General features: G+C 38.6%; 1 protein-coding gene across 3 annotated transcripts in view; it reads right to left on the bottom strand.

Annotated features, from left to right (window-relative positions):
- The window catches only part of REPS2 (RALBP1 associated Eps domain containing 2), a 258,187-nt gene that overhangs the window by 9,410 nt on the left and 221,828 nt on the right, over nucleotides 1-26,949 (bottom strand). For all 3 annotated transcript variants that reach the window (XM_043459392.1, XM_043459393.1, XM_043459394.1), the window contains 3 exons: nucleotides 22,247-22,330; nucleotides 21,058-21,203; nucleotides 11,872-11,977 (listed from right to left, as the gene is read on the bottom strand). In XM_043459392.1, coding sequence (XP_043315327.1) covers nucleotides 11,872-11,977; nucleotides 21,058-21,203; nucleotides 22,247-22,330 — 336 coding nt within the window. The remainder of the gene's footprint in view (nucleotides 1-11,871; nucleotides 11,978-21,057; nucleotides 21,204-22,246; nucleotides 22,331-26,949) is intronic.

Raw genomic sequence — 26,949 nt, 5'->3', positions numbered from 1 at the left:
AAAGCTCCCTGGTACTACTCACTGACATATAAACCTTTACCACAGGCATAATAACCCTTGACAGCCAGTGGTCTGTATTTCCAGCACTATACAAAAGTTTGCCTTTTCAAGAATGTCAAATAAAAGGAATCATGTAGTACCTAACTTTTTGACACTGGCTTGTCTCATTCAACATAATGCCTTTGAGTTTCATTCAAATTACTGTGTCTATCACTCCTTCTGCTCACTGAATACTATTTCATTGTACTCAGTTTATCCATTCATCCTTTGAAGGATATCGGTGTTGTTTCCAAGTTTCAGCTATCATGTAAAATTGTTATTAATGTTTATGTACTGCTGGGTCACAGGGTTAAGTGTATATATAACTTCACAAGAAACTGACAAATGATTTTTCAGAGTGGGGTACCATTTGGCATTCTCACCACCAATTCATGAGGGTTCCAGGTGACAGCACTTGATGCTGTCACAATTTTCTGTTTTAGCAGTTCTATCACTGTGTGTGGTGGTCTGTGATCATGGTTTCAATTTGCATTTGCCTAATGGCTAACAATGCTGAATATCTTTGCACATGTTTATTTGCCATCCTTATATCCTCTTTGGTGAAGTATCTGTTCAAATCCTTTGCCCATTTTTACATTGGGTTGGTTGAGCTTTGAGAATTCTTATTACTGAGTTTTGAGAGTTCTTTATATAATTTGGACACAAGTCCTTTGTCAAAAAACATGGGTTGCAAATATTTTCTTCCAGTCTATAGCTTGTCTCTTAATTCTCTTGACAGTGTTTTTGACAGAGCTAAAGTTTTTAATCTTGATAAAGTCCAATTTATTGACTTTTTCTGTGTTTGTGCTTCTGGCATCATTTCTAACCTTGGGTCACAAAAACTTTTTCCTATGTTTTTTCCTACAGGCTTTAAATTTATACTTTTATGTTTTACATTTGCTTCTATGACTCATTTCAAGTTAATCTTTGTATCAAAAGTGAGATTTTTTGGTCAAGGTTCATGCTTTTACAGATGGATGACCAATTGTTACAAAACAATATGTTGAAAAGACTATCCTTTCCTCAATAAACTGATTTTGTACATTTGTCAAAGATCAAATGCTTATATTCACATGGTCTACTTCAGGACTTCTGATCCTGCTCCACTGATTCATCATTAATCCCATACTGTCTTGATTACTGAAGCCTGATACTGAAAGTGATTCCTCCATCTTTGCTCTTTTTTTTTTTTTAAGAAGAAATAAAAAAGAGTCAATTAAAAATGAATAATGCAATAAATGAGATCAAAAACACTCTGGAGGGAACCAAGAGTAGAATAACGGAGGCAGAAGATAGGATAAGTGAGGTAGAAGATAAAATGGTGGAAATAAATGAAGCAGAGAGGAAAAAAGAAAAAAGAATCAAAAGAAATGAGGAAAACCTTAGGGATCTCTGGGACAATGTTCTTCTTTTTCAAATTTGTTTTAGCTATTCCAGTTCCTTGGCCTTTACATATAAATTATAGGATTCGCTGATCTATGTCTACAAAACATCCTACTGGGGTTTTGATTGGCTGCAAGGATTCTATAGATCACCCTAGAGAAAAATAGTATAACTACTATGCTGAATCTTCCAATCCACAAGCTATGTATGTTTTTCCCTTTATTTAGGTCTTCTTAGATTTCTTTTAGCAGCATTTTGCACATTTCAGCATACAGATGAATTTATACTTAAGTAGTTCATTTGGCAGAGGGAACAAGCTATTGTGGATACTATTGTTTTTCAAATTTCTGTGACAAGCTGTTTGTTTATTACTTGTATATAGAAATATGATTGTTTTCTGTGTGACCTTATATTCTGTGACCTTCATAAACTCAATTAGGAAATGAAATTTTAAGAAACAATTTGCAAATACTTACACACTCAGAACCACTGACAGGTTTTCTAAAATCTCAACAGTTAGAGAGAGAATAGTGAAAAATTTATACTACTTGATTTCAAGAGTTACAGAAATCAAGACCATGTAGTACCAGTATAAAGATCAACAAACAGGTTAACCGAATGGAGTAAGAACCCATAAATAAATCACACTTACATGGTTATTAGATTTTGAGAACAGCATCAGAGTAATCCAAGAAGGAAAAGAAACTTTTCTACAAATGATACTAGATTAATGAAATACTGATATGGGAAAAAATGAACCTTGACCCTAATCTTACAACATACATAAAACTTAATTCAAAATGGATCATAGATACTGGTGCACTCACTATGGAAAACACTATGGAAGTTCATTTAAAAACTTAAAACTACCAGTTGTGATGTCAGTAGCATGGCTGAATAAGACATCCCTTGTCCATGTCCCCCTGTCAATGACAATTTGACATCCATTCACAAAGTGTTTTTGTGGGAGTTATGGGATCCAGCACCATATATGAGACACCAGGATGTGTCTCATCCAGCCATGCATCTGGTAATAGGCACACAGATCTCAGTTCTGGCTCTGCACCCAGCAGGGTCCAAGAAACAGCTCTAGGCCTTCTCAGCCACAGTCCAGGAAACTCTTGGAAACACTGTTTTAGACAATCACCCAGAGATGAAAGAACTTTTGTGGAAGTCCAAGTTTCAAGCAAAATGTTAGAGGAAAATAACACAAGTCTGGATGCACTGGGAGTGTAAGAAGAACTGTTTGACTACTCACATCACCTTACCCCAAGGCAGCACAGTTTATGACTAGAAAAGATTCTGGCTCATGATTTCTCCCAGGAAAGTGCATACCTGAGTAACCAAGTTCCCCAGGTAGAGTACTGAATTGTGAACTGCATGACTGGAGGTGGGGAGGAGGAAAAGGCTGGGAGAGTGGCAGACAGGACTCCCAAAAGGGATTAAAGGAACATGGGTCCTACTAAATGTCCCATGGGGTGCCATCAAGAAGCCCACCCATAACCCTGCCCATAAGTTGGGCATCCTCCAACTACCTATGAGGCATTTCAGCACTCCATGGGCCTTACACACACCATCAACCTGTGGCCAGTTCCTTGTTAACATTCCTGATGGTGAGTGAACACATGCAGAAAGACTTGCTGGCCCAAATCTGTAGGCCATGAGAGACCACAAATTTGAGCAGTAGTGCCATCTTTGGCAAAATAAAAGGGAGGCTGTCAGCACTTGGCCTTGTGTTTTGCAGGATGATAACAAGGCATACAAGATTAAGAATTGTGTCATAAGAAGGAACAATAAGTGCTGAGCAAGTGCATCCATAGAACATCTGAGAAATTGTCAGAATCTCTAACAGGGCTGATGGAAAGTAGTTTGGGAGGAGGTAACTGCTACTTCAAATGTGAAGATAGCAACACAAAACTTCAAGGAAACATGATGCCACCAAATTACAATCATCTTCCAGTAACCCATCCCAAAGACAAGGAGATATAGGATTTACCCAATAAAGAATTTAAATGGCTATTTTAAGGAAACTCAATGTACTGCAAGAAAACACAGAAAGACATCAATTAAATCAGGAAAACTATACTACATGAATAAAACAAGAAGTTTAACAAAGTGATAGAAATCATAAAGCCACAAGACATTCTAGAGCTGAATAAGAAAATGAATGAATTAAAAATATAATAGAGAACATCAACATCAGAATGGATCAAGCAGAATAAAGAATCTAAGATATATAGCTTCAAGGGTTTTGAAACTATCCAGCCAGAGGAGAACAAATAAAAAAGAAATTTAAAAGAATGAAGAAAGGTACATGATCTATGCAATGTCATCAAAAGAAATAATTTGTGAATTATTAGAGTTCCTGAAGTGAAGAGAGAGGAGGACAGAAAGCTTATATGAAGAAATAATGGCTGAGAACTTTCTAAATATGGAGAGTTCATGAAGCTCAAAGTTCATCAAACGAACTCCACTGAAGAGTTCCTCTTTAAGATTCATTATAATAAACTTGTCAAAACTCAAAGAGAAAAATCTTAAAAGAAGCAAGAGAAAAGAAGTTTACAACTTAAAAGGGACTTCTTATAAGGCTATCAGTGGATTTCTTAGCACCCTTTGAGAGAGTGAGATGATAATACAAAGTGCTCATAGAAAAAAAAATTACCAAACAAGAATACTCTATTCAACAAAGTTATCCTTCAGAAATGAAGGAGGGATAAAAGATTTTCCCACACAAACAAAAGTCAAGGGAGTTGATCACCACCAGATCTGCCTTACAAGAAATGTAGAAAGAAGTTCTTCAAGCTGAAATGAAAGGATTCTAATTGGTAATATGAAAACATACAATATACTGGGGTAAAGGTAAGTATATAGTCAAATTTGGAATACTCTAATACGGCACTGTATTAACCACTTAAATTTAGTATAAATGCTAAAGGAAAAGAGTATTAAAAATAACCATAGCTAAAATAACTTGTTAATGAACATAAAATATGAAAAGTAAATTATGAATTCAAAAACAAAGTGAAAGTCACTCAGTCATGTCCGACTCTTGGTGGACTGTATAGTCCATGGAATTCTCCAGGCCAGAACACTGGAGTGGGTACCCTTTCCCTTCTCCAGGGGATCTTCCCAACCCAGGGATCAAACCCAGGTCTCCCATATTGCTGTCGGATTCTTTACCAGCTGAGGCACAAAGGAAGCCCTTTTTTTTGTTTTTGCTTTTTTTGCTTTTGTTCAAAAACAAAAGGGTAAGTTGTTATACGCAAAGTTATCAGCATATAATAGACTGTTATACCTACAAGATGTGTTATGTAAGCCTCATGATAACAACAAAGCAAATACAAAAACCTACAATAGATTCACAAAAGATAAAGAGAAGACAATCAAAGCATACTATTGCAGAAAATAATGAATTCACAAAGGCAGGCAGTAGGAGAGGAAGAAATGAACAAGAAAACTATAAAACAGCCAGAAAACAGTTAACAGGGTAAATCCTTACCTATTAATATTTACTTCAAATGTAAATGAATTAAGTCCTCCAATCCAATCTATAGAGCAGATAGATGGATTAAAAAAACAGAAGGGACCAAACTACATGCTGCCTATAAGAGACTCACTTTAGTTTTATGGTCACACATAGAAAAAAATGAAGGGATGAAAAAGATATTCCATGCAAGTAGATATCAAAAGACAAGAGGGGTAGTTATTCTTTTGCCAGATAAAACAGGATATAGTCCATTATACAGAGTGAAGTAAGCCAGAAAGATAAAGAACATTACAGCATACTAACACATATATATGGAATTTAGAAAGGTGATAACGATAACCCTATATGCAAAACAGAAAAAGAGACACAGAAATACAGAACAGACTTTTGAACTTTGTGGGAGAATGTGAGGGTGGGATATTTCAAAAGAACAGCATGTATACTATCTATGGTGAAACAGATCACCAGCCCAGGTGGGATGCATGAGACAAGTGCTCCGGCCTGGTGCACTGGGAAGACCCAGAGGAATCGGGTGGAGAGGGAGGTGGGAGGGGGGATCGGGATTGGGAATACATGTAAATCCATGGCTGATTCATATCAATGTATGACAAAACCCACTGGAAAAAAAATAAATAAATAAATTAAAAAAAAAAAAAAAGGATATAGTCCAAAAACTGTACCAAGAGACAAAGAATGTCATTATATAATATTAAAGGGGTTAACTCATAAAGAAAATATAACAGTCATAAATATATATACAGCCGACATCAGAGCACCTAAATATATCAAGTAAATATTAAAAAATCCAAAAGATGAAATAGACAAGAGCATAGTAATAATGGGGGACATCAATAGCTCACTTACAACAGTGGGTATATCATCCAGACAAAAAAGTAACAAGGAAATGTTGGTCTTGAACTATACCAAATGAACCCAACAGACATACAGAACATTTCATCCACTAGAATCAGAATACATATTCTCAAGCACACATGAAATACTCTTGAGGATATATCATATGATAGGTTATAAGATGAGTCTTAGCAGATTTAAGAACATCAAAGTCATACCAAATACATTTTCCAACTACAAAGTTATTAAACTAGAAATCAGTAACAAGAGGAAACTAGAAAATTCAGAAATACATAGAGATTAAACAAAACACTCCAAAACAACCAATGAGTCAAAGAAGACATCAAAAGGGAAATAAAAAACTATCTTGAAACAAATAAAAATGGAAACACAGCATTCTAAAACAAATGGCCAACAGGTACACAAAACATGTTCAGCATCACTAATCATCAGGGAAATGCAAATCAATACCAAAATGAGATATCACCTCACATCTGTTAAAATGGCTATTATCAAAAAGATAAGGGATAAGTGTTGGCAAGGATATGGAGAACAGGGAACGCTTGTGCAATGTTGGTCAGAATGTGGACTGATCCAGCAACTACACAAATGGTATGGAGGTTTCTCAAAATTAAAAAAAGAACCATCATAAGATCTAGTAATCCCACTTTTGGGTATATCCAAAGGAAAAGAAATCAGGATCTCAAAGGGATATGTGCATTCCCACGTTCACTGAATTATGTACAATAGCTGAGATACGGAAACAAGTTTCGATCTACAGACAAATGGATAAAGAAGATGTGGTACATACATGCAACAGAATATTATTCAGCCAAAAGAAAGGAAATTCTGCCATTTGTGACACTGATGGACCTTGTGGGCCCTATGCTAAGTGAAATAAGTCAGACAGAGAAAGGCAAATGCCATATGATATCACTTATATGTGTAATCTAAAAAGGTCAACTTCATAGAGACAGAGTAGAATGGTGGTTGCCATGGGCTGGGAGGTGGGTGCAGGAAATGGGGAGATGTTGGGCAAGGGTACAAACTTGCAGTCATAAGATATATAAGTTCTGTGGGTGTAATGTATAGCATGGTGACTATAGCTAACAACACTGTATTATATACTTAAAAACTAAGAAAGTAAATCTTAAATGTTCTCACCACATAAAAGAAATTATAATTATGTGAGTGATAAAAAAGAATGAAATTCTGCCATCTGCAACAACATGGATGAACTTGGGACATTATGCTAAGTGAAATAAGTCAGAGAAAGACAAATTCTGTATATGCGTGCATGCTAAAGTTGCTTCAGTTGTGTCTGACTCTTTGCAACTCCATGGACTATAGCCCACCAGGCTCCTCTGTCCATGGGATCTCCCAGGCAAGAATACTGGAGTGGGTTGCCATGCCCTCCTCCAGGGGCTCTTCCCGACCCAGGGATTGAACCCATGTGTCTTACATCTCCTGCACTGGCAGACAGGTTCTTTACCACTAGCACCACCTGGGAAGCCCATGAGATCAATTATACATGGAATTTAAAACAATTCAACAAACTAGTGAATATAATAAAAAGGAGGGATTTTCCTGGTAGTCCAGTGGCTAAGAGTCCATGATGCCGATGCAGGGGGCCTGGGTTTGATCCCTGATCAGGGAACTAGATGTCCCATGCTGCAACTAAAGATCCTGCATGCCACAACTAAGAGTGTGCATGCCAAAACTAAGAATTCATATGCTGCAACTAAAGATCCCACATGCTACAATGAAGAGTCCGCATGCCACAACTAAGAGTTTGCATGTGAAACAGATTTCACATGCTGCAACTAAAGATCCCATGTGCCACAACTAAAGATCCCACATGCCACAACTAAGAACCAGTGAAGCCAAATAAATAAAGAATAAACTAACGGTTACCAGTGGGAAGAGGAAAAGGTAAAGGGGCATTATAGGGGGAGGGAATTAATGGATACAAACTAACTGGTATAAAATAAGCTACAAGGATATATTATACAACACAGGAAGTCATAGTTAATATTTTATAATGACTATAAATGAAGCAGAACCATTAAAAATTGTAAGTCCCTATATTGTACACCTATAACTTGTGTAATATTATATAGCAACTATGCTTCAATAATAATGAGGGCAAGAGGAAATTTTTACAGGGGATGGGCAGTTTATGGCATAAATTGTGACAGATTCATGGATGTATAATTACCTCCAAACTCATGTCACATACATCAAATATATACAGCTTTATAATAAATAAATAATAGTTTAGTATATAATAATAGTTTAAAAAACACAAATGTATCACAGATCTAAATGTAAAAGCTATAACAATAAAGCATTTAGAAGAACACATAGGAGAATATGTTCATAATTTAGATGTAGGCGAAGTTTCCTTATATAATAGGAAGAAAGTTAATAACCATAAAAGGAAAAATAGTAAATCAGACTTTATCAAAATTAAAAACTTCTTTTCATGGAAAGATAGTTAAGAAAATTAAGAGGCAAAATAAAGACTGGAAGAAAACATTCATAAAATATATATCTCAACAAAGGACTGGCAACAGAAAATATAAAAAGCATCTACCTGCAACTCTACAAAAAAGACTGAAAATGATTTTTATTTTTTTTGTGTGTGTGTGATGTGATAAGATTTATTTATTTTCTTTTAATTTTTTTTCATTTATTTTTATTCATTGGAGGCTAATTACTTTACAATATTGTAGTGGTTTTTGCCATACATTGACATGAATCAGCCATGGATTTACATGTGTTCCCCATCCCGATCCCCCCTCCCGCCTCCCTCCCCATCCCATCCCTCTGGGTCTTCCCAGTGCACCAGCCCTGAGCACCCGTCTCATGCATCCAACCTGGGCTGGTGGTCTGTTTCACCCTTGATAGTATACTTGTTTCAATGCTGTTCTCTCTGAACATCCCACCCTCGCCTTCTCCCACAGAGTCTAAAAGTCTGTTCTGTACATCTGTGTCTCTTTTTCTGTTTTGCATATAGGGTTATCGTTACCATCTTTTAAAATTCCATATATATGCGTTAGTATTCTGTATTGGTCTTTATCTTTCTGGCTTACTTCACTCTGTATAATGGGCTCCAGTTTCATCCATCTCATTAGACTGACTCAAATGAATTCTTTTTAATGGCTGAGTAATATTCCATAGTGTATATGTACCACAGCTTTCTTATCCATTTGTCTGCTGATGGGCATCTAGGTTGCTTCCATGTCCTGGCTATTATAAACAGTGCTGCAATGAACATTGGGGTACACGTGTCTCTTTCAGATCTTTTTTCCTTGGTGTGTATGCAAAAGGAAACTATAAGCAGGTGAAAAGACAGCCTTCAGAATGGGAGAAAATAACAGCAAATGAAGAAACAGACAAAGGATTAATCTCAAAAATATACAAGCAACTCCTGCAGCTCAATTCCAGAAAAATAAATGACCCAATCAAAAAATGGGCCAAAGATCTAAACTAACCCTCTTACACTGTTGGTGGGAATGCAAACTAGTACAGCCACTATGGAAAACAGTGTGGAGATTCCTTAAAAAACTGGAAATAGAACTGCCATATGAAAATGATTTTTAAATGGCCAAACATTTGGAAAAAACACTTCACAAAATAAAATATGAAAAGTAAATAATCACATAGAAAAGTGCTAAGGAGATGTAAAATAAAAACTACATCACCACAGGACTAGATAAAAATTAAAACAATACCAAGTATTGGTGAAGATGAGGAACAACCAGAACTCTCACATAGTAGTGATGGGAATACTAAATGCTACAACCACTTTGGGAAAAGCTCTAGTAGCTTCTATTCTAACTAATCACACACAATCATCATATTACCTACTAATCCTAAATCCTAGAAATTTACCCAAGAGAAATGAGAAAATATTCCCACATAAAGAGTTATTAAAAAATGCAGTTTTATTCAAAATAGTAAAAACTAGAATTTCCAGGTGTCCATTAATAGGAGAATTAATAACCAAACTATAGCATATTCACTCAGTAGAATACCACTCAGCAATAAAATAGAACAGATTACTGAGACATAAACAATGAAAATGAATCTCAAAAACAATGCTATGTGAAAGAAGCTTTCCACAAAAGTACATGTCGGAGGACACTGTTTACATAAAGTTATAGAAGAGGCAACAATATGGCATAAGAAGTTTAGAAGAGGGGTTAAGCATGGCAGAAATTAACTGGGAAGGAGTATGAGGGAGCTTTCCCAGGAGATGGTAATGTGCTCTATCTTGATATGGGGTTAGGAACCATTAGTATACACACTTAAAAAGAGCCAGCATGTGTATACTTAAGATGTGTGCACTCATTGTATGTAAAATGTACAATATAAGGAAAGTTTGTAAAAATATTTAACTCTAGTTAATGATATGCATGTTAAAATATTCAGGGGACACACACAGATGTCTTGAAAACATGTTAAAAATATGATAGACTGAAGGATAGATAAGAAGGATAGAAAAAAGGACAGATATGTGATAAAACAAGTGTAGTGAGATGTGAATGGCAGAACCAACATTGTGTAACTTTCTTGCATGCTTGAAAATGTTCATAATAAAATATTAGGGGAGTTCCCTGGTGGCCTACAGTTAGGATTCCAGCCTTTCATTGCCATGACCTAGGTTCAATCCCTGGCTGTAGAACTGAGATCCCACAAGCTGTGTGGTGCAGCCAAAAAAAAAAAAAATAGGGCAAAGGTGGGGAGGAATGAAAGAGAAAATAAAAAATGAAGAGACAGTACAGACTGATAAAAAGGAATCATCAGTGAAGGAGAAGGACACGGAAAGTATGACATCCTGAAAACCAGTTAGAAAAGACATTTCAGAGGAGGGAACTGTCAATGGTCTATGGCACAGGTTCTGAAAATCCAAATAGTATTAAAACAGGCCCACTGAATGTGGCTGTAAGAGGGGTGTGAGTAAAGGAGAGTAAAAGCCACAGCAAAGTCAAGGGAGAGAAAACTGTTGCTGAGGAAGCAGAGACAGTAAATAACAACTCTTAGGAAACTTGGCTGTGAAGGAGACTAGAGACAGGGCAGCAGCTGAAGGAGGATGTGGGGGTCAATACACTGGACAACAACTAGAGCATGTTTCTGTGTGGGTGGCAATGATCCAGTAGAAAATCAAGGGATGTCAGGGGTGCCCTGAAAAGATGTGTTTAACTCAACTCCCAGTACCTGTAAATGTGAACTTCTATAGAATAAGGTATTTGCAGATATAATCTAGTAAAAACATGAGACTGTGTTAGATTAGGGTGGGCCCCAACCCAATGACCAGTATATCCTTATAAGAAGAGGGAAGGATGAAAAGAGGAATTGGACACAGATACACAGAGACCAGAAAAAACTTTATGACAGCGTGTGGAGGCAGAAATTGAAGTGATGCATCTACAAGCCAAGGAATGCCAAGGACTGCCAGCCACCACCAGAAACTGGGAAGAAGACAGGAAGAATTCTCCCCTAGAGCCTTCAGAGAGAGCATAGCTCTGCAGACACTGTGCTTCAGAAGTCTAGCCACCATAGCTGGCAGAGTAAGTTGCTGTTCTTTTAGGCCACTAAGTTTGTAGCACTTTGTCAGGGCAGCCCTGGGAAACTAATAATACAGGGGAGAATAATGGTGAAGAGAAACAGGTGATAAGGACAGAGGAGATGTCCTTGAGGTGATGTGGAAACATTTCCAAGAGGAGGAGATAGCCTTTGAGAGGATCAGGGCCACCCTCTTCCATTGAAATAAGTATAGCATCATTCATAGAGGACCTTGACAAATTAGGGGTTTACCCAGAAGCTTTGGACAATAAAGAATGCTTCAAAGAGCTTTGTAATAGCTTCTCTGTCTTTTTAACTAGCACCCAATATGTAGCTTGCATATTAAAGCTTCGAGTCTTCCTCTAACAAGAACCAACCCATGAAACAAATACAGAAACTCTCTGCCTTCCAAAAGGAGTCTGAGAACAAAGAGCAAGTCTTACCAACAGGAATAGAACCAGATGCTCAGCCAGTGTTTGTCAAAACAAAACACAACAACCAGACACACAGCCTGGTGATCCAATCAGGAAGCTCCTTACCTTGAGCTGCTGCTGGAGCTCGCTGTTCAGACGGGCCAGCACTGCATTTGCCTCTTTATTTTTGCGGATAGCAGTTTGAATAGCCTTCTTCTGTTTGGAAGACTGCCTATTAAAAAGTACAAACAGTTCAGTGACACAGAACTTAGAGGTCCAGATCTCTGTGGGTCAGAACTCTCTGATTCATGAGAAGTGCTAAACTAACAAGGGGCTAACATCACAGAGCTCCAAAAATAAAATCATATATTCACAGGCAGGCAGGCACATACCAAAGGAAATAAGTTTCTTGGGATGAATTATTTACACTTGAAGCTGTTTCCATTTTACAACTTGAAGAAAAGCTGTGAATTGGGCCTTTTCAAACACGTTTTGTTCCATTTATCCAAAGGCATTTAATAAGCATTTCTTCCTGACAAACGACATTAACTGGAATACCCTTTTTGTGCAATCATTAATGGCATTTCAAAGACCTGCAGGTGGCCCTGTGGGCAAGTCTGAAGGCAAAGAATAGAAAAACATCCTTTTCAGTAAAAATCCTACATTAACTTAGTCAACCTAAATACCTCTCTTTCATTTCTTTATTATTAGGCATGAATGCCTAAGTATGTTTGTGTGTGAGTGTGTGTGTGCAAGTGCATACACCAACATACATCTGTGGCACTTGAGAAAAACACAAAATTGTTTTAATACCAGTCTTTCCAAAGTAAGTCAACAGTAAATTCACAGAACAGGTATAACTAAGGTGACCACACACGTCCCAACTGGCCCATTACAGTCTTTGCTTACACTGCCTGACTGGCCCTAATTTTTCTTAGCAACTACTTTCCCCCTCAAAACCGTCAATGTGGTTGTAGAACCTACAGCCTTATATCCCACAGCAAGAAATACTGAATCCTCAGAGCAAAAGGACCATCTAAGTTCCCCTAGAAAAACAAACATGTTTGTGATCCCTGGGAGCCAGAGTGACTAAACTAGGAAGCATTGTGACCACTGGAGAGATCTGATGACAGTGTACAGAGAATGTATACTATACGAGCCACCCTATTCACCTGTATAAGACATACTCCCTCTCCAACAAGTTTAAACATTAGTTTTTTACCCATAAATAGGCAGGAAAGAAGCTCCAAAATATACTTTATACAAGATTTTTACAAGATTGGATTTCTGGTTTCAGGACAAGACAGAGTAGATACATTTCTCTCTAGTCCTCCCACTAAATACAGTAAAACACTGGACATAATATACAGAATAATATAAGATGACTCTGCAAAGTAGAGTGAAGAAGGCAAACCCGCTAGGGAACTTGGTACCCAAGGAAAGAATAGCCACGAACTGCCTGGGTTTTCTTTTTCACTTCATATGTATCCCATAAATGCCAATGAGAGCAGACAATAAAAAGCCTCCCCAAAATTCTGCTCTCTCTAGCCAAAGGACTGGGAAAGGGGCAGCCCAGCAAGACAGAAATTAGATACACTACTCCTCCTGAATACAGATGCAAAATCTTTAATAAAATATTAGCAAATAGAATTCAGCAATATAAAAAAGAATTATAAATCATGACCAAGAGGAGTTTATTCCAGGGATGCAAGACTGATTCAATATTTAAAAACCAATCAATATAATTCATTACTTTAACAGGTGAAAAAGAGAATCACATGATCAGATAAACTAATGTAGATTTTTATAATTTTATTTATAAAACTCACTGAAAATCTTAGATATACCACAACATATATAGAACTTACATGCTGAAAATACACAGCACAAATGAAAGAAATAAATAGGATCTAAGTAAATGGAGAAATATATGTTCATGGATTGAAAAACTCAACACAGTAAAGATGTCAGCTTTTCCCAGGTTGACATAAAGGTTTAACATAATTCCCATGGAAATCCCAGCAAGATCTTAGCAGCTCAAGACAAAAGTATTCTAAAATTAAATGGAAAGTCAAAGGAATTGGAATAGCTAAACAATTTTAAAAAATACTAAGTGGGAAAAACAGAAGACTTATTATATAACTATAGTATCAAGTGGTAAAGTAATAAAGATAGCAATCAAGACTGTGTGGTATTGGCAGAGGGAAAGACACATAGATCACTGGAACAGAATAAAGAACCCAGAAAGAGATTCACACTAGTACAGATTATTTTTGACAGATGAGCAAAAGCAAGTCAATGGAAAATGAACAGCTTTTTCAACGAAAGTGCTGAAGCAATTCAATATCCATAGGCAAAAAACTGAATCTTGACCCAAATCTCACACTTTATATAAAAATTAACACAAAATGGATCACCAACCTAAATGTAAAGTGTAAAATTATAAAACTTTTAGAAGAAAATATAAGAGAAAATCATCAGGACCTAGAGCTTGGTGAAGAGATTTTAGAGGTGACAAGAAAAGCACAATCCATAAAAGGAAAAGAAATCAGTAAGTTGGGACTTCATCAAAAATGTTAAACTTTTGCTCTGCAAAAGACTCTTTTAAGAGAATGAAAAGATAACCCACAGACCGAGAGAAAACATTTGGAAACCACAGATGTAACTGATTTGTATTTAGAATATATGAAGAATTCTCCAAACTCAATGTTAAAAAACAATTCAATTAGAAAATGGGCAAACGTGATGAAGAGACACATAACCAAAGAGGACACGTGATGGCAAATACATGAAAAGATGCTCTATTAGGGAAAAACAAATTAACACCACCATGGGATAGCACTACACACCTATTAGAACAGCTAAATTTAAAAACTAGTGACAGGATCAAATGCTAGTGAGGATGTGGAGACACTGAATCTCATACACTGGTGGTGGGAAGATAAAATGGTACAGTCATTTTAGGAAACAACTTGGCAGTTTCTTTAAAAACTAAATATACATTTAGCACACAACCCAACAATCACACTTCTAGACATTTATTACAGAGAAATGTAAACATATGTATACGCAAGAACCTGTACACAGATGCTCACAACAGCTTTATTTGTAATACTCGACAACTAGACACAAACAAAATGTCTCTGAATAGATGAATGGCTAAACAGACTGTGGTACATACATAGCATAGAATACTTCTTAGCAGTACTGATTTACACAACTTAGACAGATGTCAAGGACATTATGCTAAGTGAAAACAAGCAAAGCTCAAAAGGTCACATGCTGTGTGATTCTATGTGTGTAACATTCTGAAAATGACAAAATTAGAGAGACAGAAAACTGATCAGTGGTTACCACAGGTAAAGAATAGAAAAGAGGATGAGGTAGGGGTGACTCCTGTATCTTGATTACAGTGGTGGTTACAAGACATACAAATGTGATTAAATGGCATAGACCTATACATATACTGTCCCAAAGTCAATTTCCTGTTTTTTATATTTTACTATAAGTTAGGTAAAATGTAACCATTGAGAGAAGCTACATGAAAGATACACAAGACTTCTTTGTACTATTTTTAATCTTCTATGAATCTATAATTATTAGAAAATAAAAAGTTTTATGAAAATACATCTTGACCAGAGCTGGATGCCTCTACACTACGCTAAGTGTGCCAGCTTATAACAGTTTTCCCTTCCCCGGGAATTGTATCCATCCCCCTCCCCTCCTCTATAGGGACAGGCCCCAGGCATACAGTCCTATTTGTTCTATGAAACAGTCAGCTCTGTTTTCACACTTGAACAGATGCTAGCCTGTGCTAAGCTTGCCCGATTCTCTCTCCCAGGGATGTGGGTTCGAGTTAAGAGTTTGGTTTAGCCTGCGCCCTGCACAGTGAGTATGTAATATCTGGAGCCGAAGATGGTTGAGAAGATTTCACAGATAAAAATGCCAGAAAATATAGACAAATCAGGAGGAAAGCCTATAGAAATATGGTCCTCTCTCCCAATCCATCCATGTCCCTGGGTTCAATGAGTCACCCCTGTATTGTTATAATAATGAACACAGTTTCACTAGCTCAAGTTGCTCTTCATGTTTTGCCACCAAATGAGCCCTGCAGAATGCAAAGACAGGATCCAGCTTCAAAAACCTCTCAAGAGTTCAGCAAAGGCGTCCAACTTGCCTCACCTCTTAAGACCTGCTTCTAGAGTCTGTCTAGGTTCTCTTAACCTTGTTACTCACTGTTCCAGGCTGGGCTCTAATTGGCCTGGTTTCCAAGGAGGAAAATAAGGGAGTAACAGTGAGGTGTTTCTTTTACCTGCGGCTGTTTTGCATCAGGCAATCTCTCAGTTTAGAACTGTACACTGTGAGGCTTGTACATTGAAGGTTATGTGGCAGACTGTCCTCCAATCATATTCTTGTGCCTTCCTGTTTTCAGTAGCATCTCCTCCTCAGTTTGAGCTAGGCATGTGGCCATGCAACTAAAAACTAGCCGCATTTCTGTGTCTTCTTTGCAAGTAGGTGAGGCCATATGGCTAAGTCTAGGTGAAAGGTATCCAAGAGAAATGATGTATGCCACTTCTGAATTATGTCCTTAAAAGTAACTTATTTTCTCTCCATTTGGTCCCCTTCCCTTTTCTGGGACCTGGAACATGAACATGTTAGAGGTGAGCCACCTCTATCCCTCTGTGAGGGATAAAGGCAACCCTCACAGGATCTGAAAGATGATGACAGAAGCGACCTGGGTTCTGGACAGGTATGCTTCTGGACCACTCACCAACTCAGACTTCTACATAGGAAAGAAGTCAGTTTCTTTGTTATTTGAGTGACTGTTACCTCATTTTTCTCAATCAGCTGAACCACTGTTTGAAGGAATATAAACTGGGATCTCTAGATAAGAAAAATCTTCTTAGCCTTCACCCTGGACCCTGATTTCTCCCATGGAATTCTGAGGACAGCTTCTAAGAAGTGAGTTTTTATTGCCTTTTCTCTTCTTGGAAATGGTAGATTCCCATTAGAGATGCCAATCATCAATCCCACAGATATTCATTCTACTGTTGACAAACAGGAAGAGAGAAGGGAAACAGAATCCCAACCACACTGAGAACTTCATGCAGGCAAGCGGACCCTGCCACGCAAGCTCCCTGGAATGCCCTGGGGTACCGCAGGACACCTCCTGGGGTTCCAGAGAAGAGCTTAGGCCACAGAAGCTGGCACAGGTTCGGTCACAGTATTGCCACACAACACCCTCTAGTTCTAAACTGTTCAAGCAATTCTATTTTCCCAAAATCCATCCTTAGCAGATACATAAAATATGGGAAAAAACAATCAAGCCAAATTATTTCTAAGAAAACCCCACTTCTGTCCTTATAGGCAGTTCATTAATGATAACACAATCTAAGAGCTGTTTATTACTTATAACCTGGACTCAGCAGCTCACTTGGAGAGAATATTTTATTAGTTCCTCTCTCCTATATGGAGTAGACAATGATGGTATCTGAAGCAGAATTTGTTTCTTATTAATAGGTCAGTTCTAATGCTAATTTCCCCAAAAGCTGATGACCATTTTGCAACTTGCTTTGTGACTCTTTTCTCAATTTTCCCAAAGATGGTATATAATAACAACCACTCTAAATGCACTGGAGAGAGATTAACTTACTATATACCATAGATGTTTAAGGGCATCAGAGCTTAATTCTCTCCCAGGACCCTAACCGATAAAGGGCTATACAGACTAACCATCATGTGTCTGGCTGTCCTCTCTTCAGGTCTTAAAAAATTATGAGTGTTAAGTTGCTCCTTATCACTCTAAAATGAACTGGTCTGGGACCTGAAGTAAGTCTTATACAGTTCCCTTATGGCAAAGCTTAAATCCCTGACATTTATAGCACTATTTGTGTCGCTGGTGGGTGCTAGCCTCTCTCACCCTGACCCCGTGAGCTCACCTAACTAGTGAAAGAATATCATGGTGAGGGATGGTGACTGAACAAGCAGATAAAACAAATGGCTCTTTTCAACAAATGCTGCTGGGACAACTGGAAATCCATATGCAAAAGAATGAAGCTGGACCCCTTCATCACATTGTACAGAAAAATGAGTTCAAAATAGACCACAGGGCTCAAGGTAAGAGCTAAAACTATAAAGCTTGTAGATGCAAACACAGGAACAAATCTTCATGAACTTGATATGGGCCATGGTTTCTTAGATATGAAAGCAAAAGCATAAGGGACAAAAGAAAAACATTAGATAAATTAAACTTGATCAAACTTAAAAATATTGTGCTTCAAATAGCGTCATTATGAAAGGAAAAAGACAATGCACAGGAGAAAATATTTGCAAATCATATATATGACATGGGATTTATATCCAGAGTATATAAAGAACTCATAACTCAAAAATAAAAAGGTAAGTAATCCAAGGAAAAATGGGCAAAAAATATGAGTAGACATTTTTCCAAAGAAGTTATACACATGGCCAATAAGCACATGTAAAGATGCTCAACATCACTATTCATTAAGGAAATAAAAATCAAAACCATGAGATACCATTTCACACCCACTAAGATGGCTATGATAAAAACCCTAAAAATCAAATAACAAGTGTTGTTAAGGAAGAGGAAAATCTGGAACCCTCATACTTTATTGGTAGGATTGTAAAATGCAATAGACACTGCCACTCTGGAAAACAGTATGGAAGGTCCTCAAGCTGTTAAACATAAGTTACCATCAGTCCAGTCCAGTATGAGTTGCTCATTCATGCCTGACTCTTTGCAACCCCAGGGACTGTAGCACACCAGGCTCCTCTGTCCATGGAATTCTCCAGGCAAGAATACTGGAGTGGGTTGCCATTTTCTTCTCCAGGGGATCTTCCCAACCCAGGGATCGAACCCAGGGCTCCTGCATCGCAGGTAAAATTCTTCACCATCTGAGCCACCAGGGAAGCCCAAAGTTACCAAATGACCCAGCAATGACCCAGCAATTTGATTCCTAGGTATAAATACTCAAGACAAATGGAAATATCAGTCCACACAAAAATCTGCACATAAATATTCACAGCATCATTATTCTTATTAGCTATAAAGTGGAAACAACTCAAATGTCCATCAGCTGATGAATGGGTGAATAAAATGTGGTATATCCATATAATGGAACACTAATCAGCAGTTTTAAAAAATTAAGTTCTGACTTATGATACAACATGGATGAACCTTAAAAACATGATACTAAGTAAAAGAAGACAGTCACAAAAGGCCATATGTTATATGATTCCATTTATTTATTTATTTATTTTTCCATTTATTTTTATTAGTTGGAGGCTAATCACTTTACAATATTGTAGTGGGTTTTGCCATACATTGACATGAATCAGCCATGGATTTACATGTGTTCCCCATCCTGAACCCCCCTCCCACCTCCCTCCCCCATCCCATCCCTCTGGGTCTTCCCAGTGCACCAGCCCTGAGCACTTGTCTCATGCATCCAACCTGGACTGGCGATCTGTTTCACACTTGATAATATACATGTTTCGATGCTGTTCTCTCAGATCATCCCACCCTCGCCTTCTCCCATAGAGTCCAAAAGTCTGTTCTATGTATCTGTGTCTCCTTTCTGGCCTACTTCACTCTGTATAATGGGCTCCAGTTTTATCCATCTCATTAGAACTGATTCAAATGTATTCTTTTTAATGGCTGAGTAATATTCCATAGTGTATATGTACCACAGCTTTCTTATCCATTCGTCTGCTGATGGGCATCTAGGTTGCTTCCATGTCCTGGCTATTATAAACAGTGATATGATTCCATTTAAATGAAATAGCCAGAATAGGCAAATCTATAAAGACAGAAAGTATTGATAGACAATGGTTGCCTGGGATGTGGGAGTGGAAAGTGACTGCTAATGGGCACAGAATCTCTTTTTAGGGGCGATGAAAATGTTCTACAATTAAACTGTTATGATGAGTGTACAACTATATAAATATACTAAAAACCATTGAATTGTACACTTACAAGAGTGAAATGGATGCTACATGAAACGCATCTATATAAGGTTATGTTTTTTTAAAAAATGAAAAAAAAAAAAAAGACAAAGATATCTGCTTGAATTCCACCAGTGGCCCTTCCATCTACTTTGGAGCATGTCATAGCCACCACTCAGTTGTCACACAGCCAGCACTGATGTGAAGTACAGATTACAGTGACAAATCGAGGAGAACATCAAAGAAAGTTTATGCGTCTGTATCTCGAAGATCCATCCTCTAGACTGGAGGATGGCTGGAAGATGGCCTAAGCTCTCAGGGACCATTAAGGACAAAATATACTTCCTTGATGCACTAACACCACTAGGGAACTGTCCATTTGGGGAAAAAAACAAAAGCTATCACCTAAAGAAGAGTGCTGCACAGATTCAGAATGGGGACTGACTTCATCAGCAAGCTGCACCAACAGAACCTGTTACTTTTCTTCCCATAACAGTGTAAGCAGGAGAAACTCTGCAGCAGACCCTGAGACCTGTAAGGAGCAGTGTTATGACACATCCCAAGCATCTGTGTTAGTGACTAGTCAGGCTCACTTGAAGTCACACATAGCAGCACGTTTCTGCCCTCAATTTCTGCCCTCACTCAATTTCACTGAGGCAAATGATGGTTCTTCTTAAAGTAAAAGTCTTCTGGAGAAGGATGGTTTGTCCAGACGATGGTTTTTTTGGTCCCTGGCAATGTCCACAGGTGTCCCTACCCTCTATTCAGCTACAAAAAGATATCTTAGAGGCTCTGCATGTGACCATTCTGTGCTGAGATGCTCAACAACAGAATCTCTTCATGGGAATGAAAAGGAATCACATACTGCATCTACTCAAAGTTGGGTCTGAGGGTCTTGAAGCTGGTCACATGCATCAAGGGGACATGAGATAAGACAGGTAAAGAAGGGAACTATCATTTATAGTACTGTCTTCTTCCCAGGAAAACACAGGCCAGAACAAGCAAGAAGAGTGGGAAGGAAGGGAAGAGGAGAGAGGAGGGGAAGGAAATCAAACCAATCTGAAATACACCCCAGCCTGTGACTCACTCACCCCTTGGGTCAGGTTAAGTCTTATCACTTAGAAACCCTCTTTCTTAAAAAAAAAAAAAGAAAAAGAAAAAAAAGAAACCCTCTTTCTACATGACTGGGAGACTGTAATACCATCACAGAAATGAGTGAGGTAAGACTATAACCATTAAAATCACACCAGTCCAAGGGGTTGAGTGTAAACATAAGTTTACATTTGTATATGCAGATTTAAAATGAAAGTTCTGACTATGTGCTCATTTATCTGTCCTACTTACTTTTGGACTGCTGGATGGGGTTTCACGGTTGTTACAGAAGCTGGCCCGCCTACAGTGGTAGAAGGCTCTTGATTTTCTGTAGCTTGATTTTCAGGTCGGAATTTCCTACGGATGGGCTTCGATGGAGGCTGAGAATATGGTATCTCCTGTGGATTAAAAAAAACCAGTTAAACAAGTAAATGCCACCCATCTTGTCAATGCCTTATGTTCCTCCTGGCCTGTCCCCAAGGTCAGTCATGCACTCTATTCAGACTCCACATCCAAGGACATGTGGCTGATTTGTGGCTTGGCAAGACCTGGAGGAACCATCAGATTCCATGGGCCTTTCCTTCTTTTTTTTTCCATGTATGCAGCCTATTACCTTTTTGTTACCTAGAAGGACACAGGAATCAGGTGCCCTCTTTACCTCCTCTCCTTTCTTTTTTAAATGCTGTGTGCATCTCACATCACAAGGCCTTTCCTTACTAAAGACAAAATTCTCTCTTGCCTTACTTTGGGGCTTTGGGGAATACATTCTAAATAAGTTCTAAGTTTTAAAGTTTATAGAGGTCTTCATCATAAACTCATCATTCTCCTACCCTGTGCTCTTACATCAAGCCAAGATGGTGAGCCACTGTGTCTTCTGGAAGGAGGTAGCTGGCCTGCTTTCTTGGAGGCCCTACCCCATCTGTCCTCCCAAGTGTAGCACACACTCTGTGATGGGAGGAGGGCCTGAGAAAACGGGGCAGAAGAGAGGAGGGGGAGAAGAGCACGTGTTCACAGAGAGCACGGTGAGTGAGTGAGCAAATGCACTGGGGATCGGTGACATGGAGGGCCAGGGTAAACTGCGGCACAAAGACTAGAAAGGGGAGACCACCCAGGCCCCCTCGGCACTCCTCGAGGCTCAGCAGGGTGCAGGGCTCTGCTAAGGGCCCTCCCCATTGCTCCTCTTGGTCTTGCCAAAAGCAAGGCCACCATATTTAGATTAGAGGTTGAAGACGGAAGTACAAACTCTCAGAGACATCAAGGTGGAGCCTAGGAATCATCAGGACCCTAATCTTCACAAAGAACCCAGATTCAAGGAAATCTGGATCATAAACATTCATGTCAGGGCATGAAAACTTTAAAACAGTCTATCGGCTAATAGAGGCAAACAGCCTTGGGGAGGGATCACAAGGCCATCACAGTAATGCCCTCATGCTGGCCTTACCTTCTTTGTTGGACTACTTTCCGCAGCTTGAGAGGGGGCCCTGTTCAACTGGGGATGCAACTCGGCCTCAGATGCTTGTTCAGACTGTAGCAAAAGATTGCAGAAAGGGAAAAAAATGCAAAAATACAACCACCTAAATGTGTAGTAAAGAGAGCCTAGGAAAATAGTTACTAAGGGGAAACAGCCAAGGATGGTCAGATCTGCCAATCCTTGAGAAAACTTTCTCTAGACCCTGCTATTCCCTCCCATCTCTCCTCCCAGTACTGTTCAATCTTAGGAAAAGAAGTAAGAGGAATGTCTTCTATAATTGGATGTATGTATTGCTAAAAACTAATGCTCTGAAAGTGCAAACTAAAAATAACAAGGCCTAGTGAAAAAGTAGGGGAAAGAAATTAAAATTTCAACTCAAGCACTAAGAAATACAATAATTATAATAAAAAGCACTGAAATTTTTATTTTCAATTTCTGATAAAGAAACACTAGTAGACATGACTGTTTACCTTTAAAAAAAAAGGAGAGGGGTAAGCATGATGGAGGGAGAAAACAGAAGGATTCTGGCTGCTGAGGGATATGGAGTCCATGAATAAAAACACAAAGACGGGGGAGGAATGGCCCCAAAGGCCTGCAAGACAGTGGGGCCACATGGCCCGATGGTGGAGCCCAGGGAGCAGGGACACCCCGTGTGGCTCCCTACCTCCCAGGCTTACTACATTTGGCGCTGCTAGAGTCCTTGGTTTTCAGCAGCTACTAGCCAGTGAAGCAAAATGTTAACATGTGAACCAATATGACTTCCACGTTATTAGTCCTCTATAGACTCACAAGCTAATCTGCATCACCAAAACACATGGCAGCACACAAGCTGTGGCCTGAGCGCACCCACTTCATCGCTAACTGGGCCCTCTTCAAGCTCTAGTGGAGCCCCGCTTCTTCCTTCCTCTGACCCTACTCCTCTCCACCTCTCCTGCCAACTGCCCTCAGCACGTCCCAGCTGCCTCTAGTCTTCAGAGACCAATGTCCAGCTCAGCACTCTCGTCTCCATTTGCAAAGCTCCTGTCCCTAGCATCTGATGAGCCAGTGTCCTACTTGGAAACATTCTCTCTTCCTGTTATGGCTCCTCTTATCCCTCAGATGTGGGGTTGGGGGTTCTCCTGCTCCATTTTCCCCTCCCTGTTCACTCTTTCCCAGAGTAAGTCCATCTGCTCCTACACTTCCACTGCCTGCCCTGGATCCTTGGTGCCCAATCCACTCCCACTCACTGCCTCTTCAAAACCCACGATGCAGGCACTCAACATGCCTGATTTCTAGTTCCAAGTTTTTCTTATAGCTTTCTCCTTTCCATTAAGGCTAACTGTATTATTACCGTTACTGTTACTGTTATTAATAGATGTATACTATGAACCACCAAAACCTTGCTATGTGTCACATGTTGCTCTAGGTGTTTTCCATGGATTATTGCATTCATCGTCACAGCCCTAGGAAGCAGAGGGGAAATTGAGGATCTAGAAGGCAAGGAATTCACCCAAGATTATACAAATAGCAGAGTGTGAAACCAGGCTTCAGGTCCCAAAGCTGGGCTCTGACCACTATGCTATATAGCTGCTGGCACTCTTGGGCCTGAGTATTATTCACTCAAGAAATATTTATCCAACAGCCATGACAGGCAGGGCATGTACTAGAACCAGTGTTCAAGGATGAATAAGTCCCAGACCTTGCTGATGAGGAGCTTGAAGTCTAGTAGAAAGGCAGAGAAATGAGTGGGCAAACAGGCTTCAGGGGAATAAGGACTCTGCCAAGGACATGTGGAGCCTATAGGAACAGCTAGCCTTGTGGGTGACCAAGACTCAGGCAAAGGTGGCATCCCAGCTGCAAGCTGGGTGAACGGCCAGATGTGGCCAACTAGAATGATCCTGAACAAAGCCTCTTGATGAAAGTGAAAGAGGAGAGTGAAAGAGTTGGCTTAAAACTCAACATTCAAAATACCAAAATCATGGCATCTGGTCCGATCACTTCATGGCAAACAGATGGGGAGACAATGGAAACAGTGACAGACTTTATTTTCTTGGGCTCCAAAATCACTTCAGATGGTGATTGCAGCCATGAAATTAAAAGACGCTTGCTCCTTGGAAGAAAAGCTATGACCAACCAAGACAGCATATTAAAAAGCATAGAGACATTACTTTGCCAACAAAGGACCATCTAGTCAAAACTATGGTTCTTCCAGCAGTCATGTATGGATGTGAGAGTTGGACCATAAAGAAACCTGAGCACCAAAGAATTGATGTTTTTGAACTGTGGTGTTGGAGAAGACTCCTGAGAGTCCCCTGGACTGCAAGGATATTAAACCAGTCAATCCTAAAGGAAATCAGTCCTGAATATTCATTGGAAGGACTGATGCTGAGGTTCTAATACTTTGGCCACCTGATGCAAAGAACTGACTCATTGGAAAAGACCCTGATGCTGGGAAAGATTGAAGACAGAAGGATAAGGCAACAACAGAGGATGAGATGGTTGGATGGTATCACTGACTTGATGGACATGAGTTTGAGTAAGCTCTGGGAGTTGGTGATGGACAGGGAAGCCTGAAGTGATGCAGTCCATGGGGTTGCAAAGAGTTGGATAAGACTGAATGACTGAACTGAACTGATCCCTCCCATCAAGAAGCTTACAGAAGCCTCTTAGGTTCATCCACCAGAGGGCTGACAGAAAAAGCAAGAAGAACCACAATCTCACAGCAGCTAAAACAAAAACCACATTACAGAAAATTAATCAAGATGAAAAAGCAGAGAGTTATGTCCCAGATGAAGGGATAATATAAAACCCCAGAAAAACAACTAAATGAAGTGGAGATAAGCAACCTTTCAGAAAAAGAATTCAGAATAATGGTAGTAAAGTGGATCCAGGATCTCAGAAACAGAATGGAGAAGATGCAAGAAATGTTCACCAAGGCCAGAAGAACTAAAGAACAAGCAGTGATGGACAATACACTATAAGGAATCAGTAGCAGAATAACTGAGGCAGAAGAATAGGTAAGTGAGCTGGCAGACAGAATGGTGGAAATCACTGCCCCAGAACAGAATATGGAAAAAAGGATGCAAAGAAATGAAGACAGCCTAAGAGACCTGTGGGACAACATTAAACGCACCAACATTCACATAATAGGGGTCCCTGAAGGAGAAGAGAGAGAGAGAGGACTTGAGAAAATATTTGAAGACATGCATAGCTGAAAACTTTCCTAACATGGGAAAAGTCAACTAAGTCCAGGAAGCACAGAGAATCCCAGGCAGGATAAACCCAAGGAGGAACACACTGAGACATATAGTAATCAAAATGATGAAAATTAAAGATAAAGATAAAATATTAAAAAGCAACAAGGGAAAACCAACAAATATTAATAACATACAAGGGAATTCCCATAAGGTTATCAGCTGATTGCTCAACAGAAATTCTACAAGCCAGAAGGGAATGGCATGATATATTTAAAGTGATGAAAGGGAAGAACCTACAACCAAGAAAACACTACTCAGCAAGACTCTCCTTCAGATTTGATGGAGAAATCAAAAGCTTTCCAGACAAGCAAAAGTTAAGAGAATTCAGCACTATCAAACCAGCTTTACAACAAATGCTAAACGAACGTCTCTAGGCAGGACACACAAGACAAGGAAAAGACCTACACAAAATAAACCCAAAACAATTAAGAAAATGTTAATAGGATCATATATTCATAATTACCTTATATGTAAATGGATTAAATGCACCAACCAAAAGACATAGACTGGCTGGGTGGATGAAAACATGTACATGCATGTACTTTAACTTAACACATCACTCCATTTGACCCCCAAAATTGTGTGTAATTATTTTATATTGTTTAGGTTAACCATGTTCCCATTATCGCTTGCAATTATAATTATTTTTTATTTTTTATCTGGTTATTAATTGTGAAAATTGATAAATATCTTTTACTATTGTGACTATGTAGCTATTACTGACTTAATACCATTATACCATGATTGGTCAACAGAAAAAATAATAGAATTCTATATCACCAAAACTACCATTTAATAGAAAACCCTATAATCAGTTTTTAAAATTCAGATGTATATCAGAATTATCTTGGAACTTTTTGAAAAATACAAATGTCCAGGTAATGCTTTTTTTCTTCAAAGCTCCAGATATGTTTCAAATCAGCAGCTATGTTTAAAAACAAATGGACTATATGATGATCTTTCAGTTTTATCTAGTATGTTTCACTTTTTCTATTTCACATTCAGCGCTCCCATTTCATTCAGTTTATGTTTTCCAATTTCTCCATCTCTTCTTTTTTTGATGTTCTTTCTCAAGCCTTTATCAAGTGTAGTAGAAAAGCTTTAGAAAATGTGAATTTTTGCCCAACTAAAAATTTTATGACATTCTGATTCTACTTGTTTGACAGTATGAATAGAATGCTAGATTTCTAATTTAAAATAATAGATATGCAACAATCAACAAAGGTTTACTGTATAATGGGAACTATAGTCAATATCTCATAATAGCCTATAATGGAATATAATCTCAAAAATAATATATGTGTCTATGTATAACTGAATCACCTTGCTGTGCATCTGAAACACTGTAAGTCAACTATACTTCAATAAAATTTACATATTAAGAAAAAAAGAAAAACATATTTTCATTCTGCTTTTGCAACAAAAAACTTGGACAGG

The sequence above is a fragment of the Cervus canadensis genome, chromosome X (genome assembly GCF_019320065.1).
Source record: "Cervus canadensis isolate Bull #8, Minnesota chromosome X, ASM1932006v1, whole genome shotgun sequence".
Classification (NCBI taxonomy): Eukaryota; Metazoa; Chordata; class Mammalia; order Artiodactyla; family Cervidae; genus Cervus; species Cervus canadensis.
This window is presented reverse-complemented; position numbering and strand designations above follow the sequence as displayed.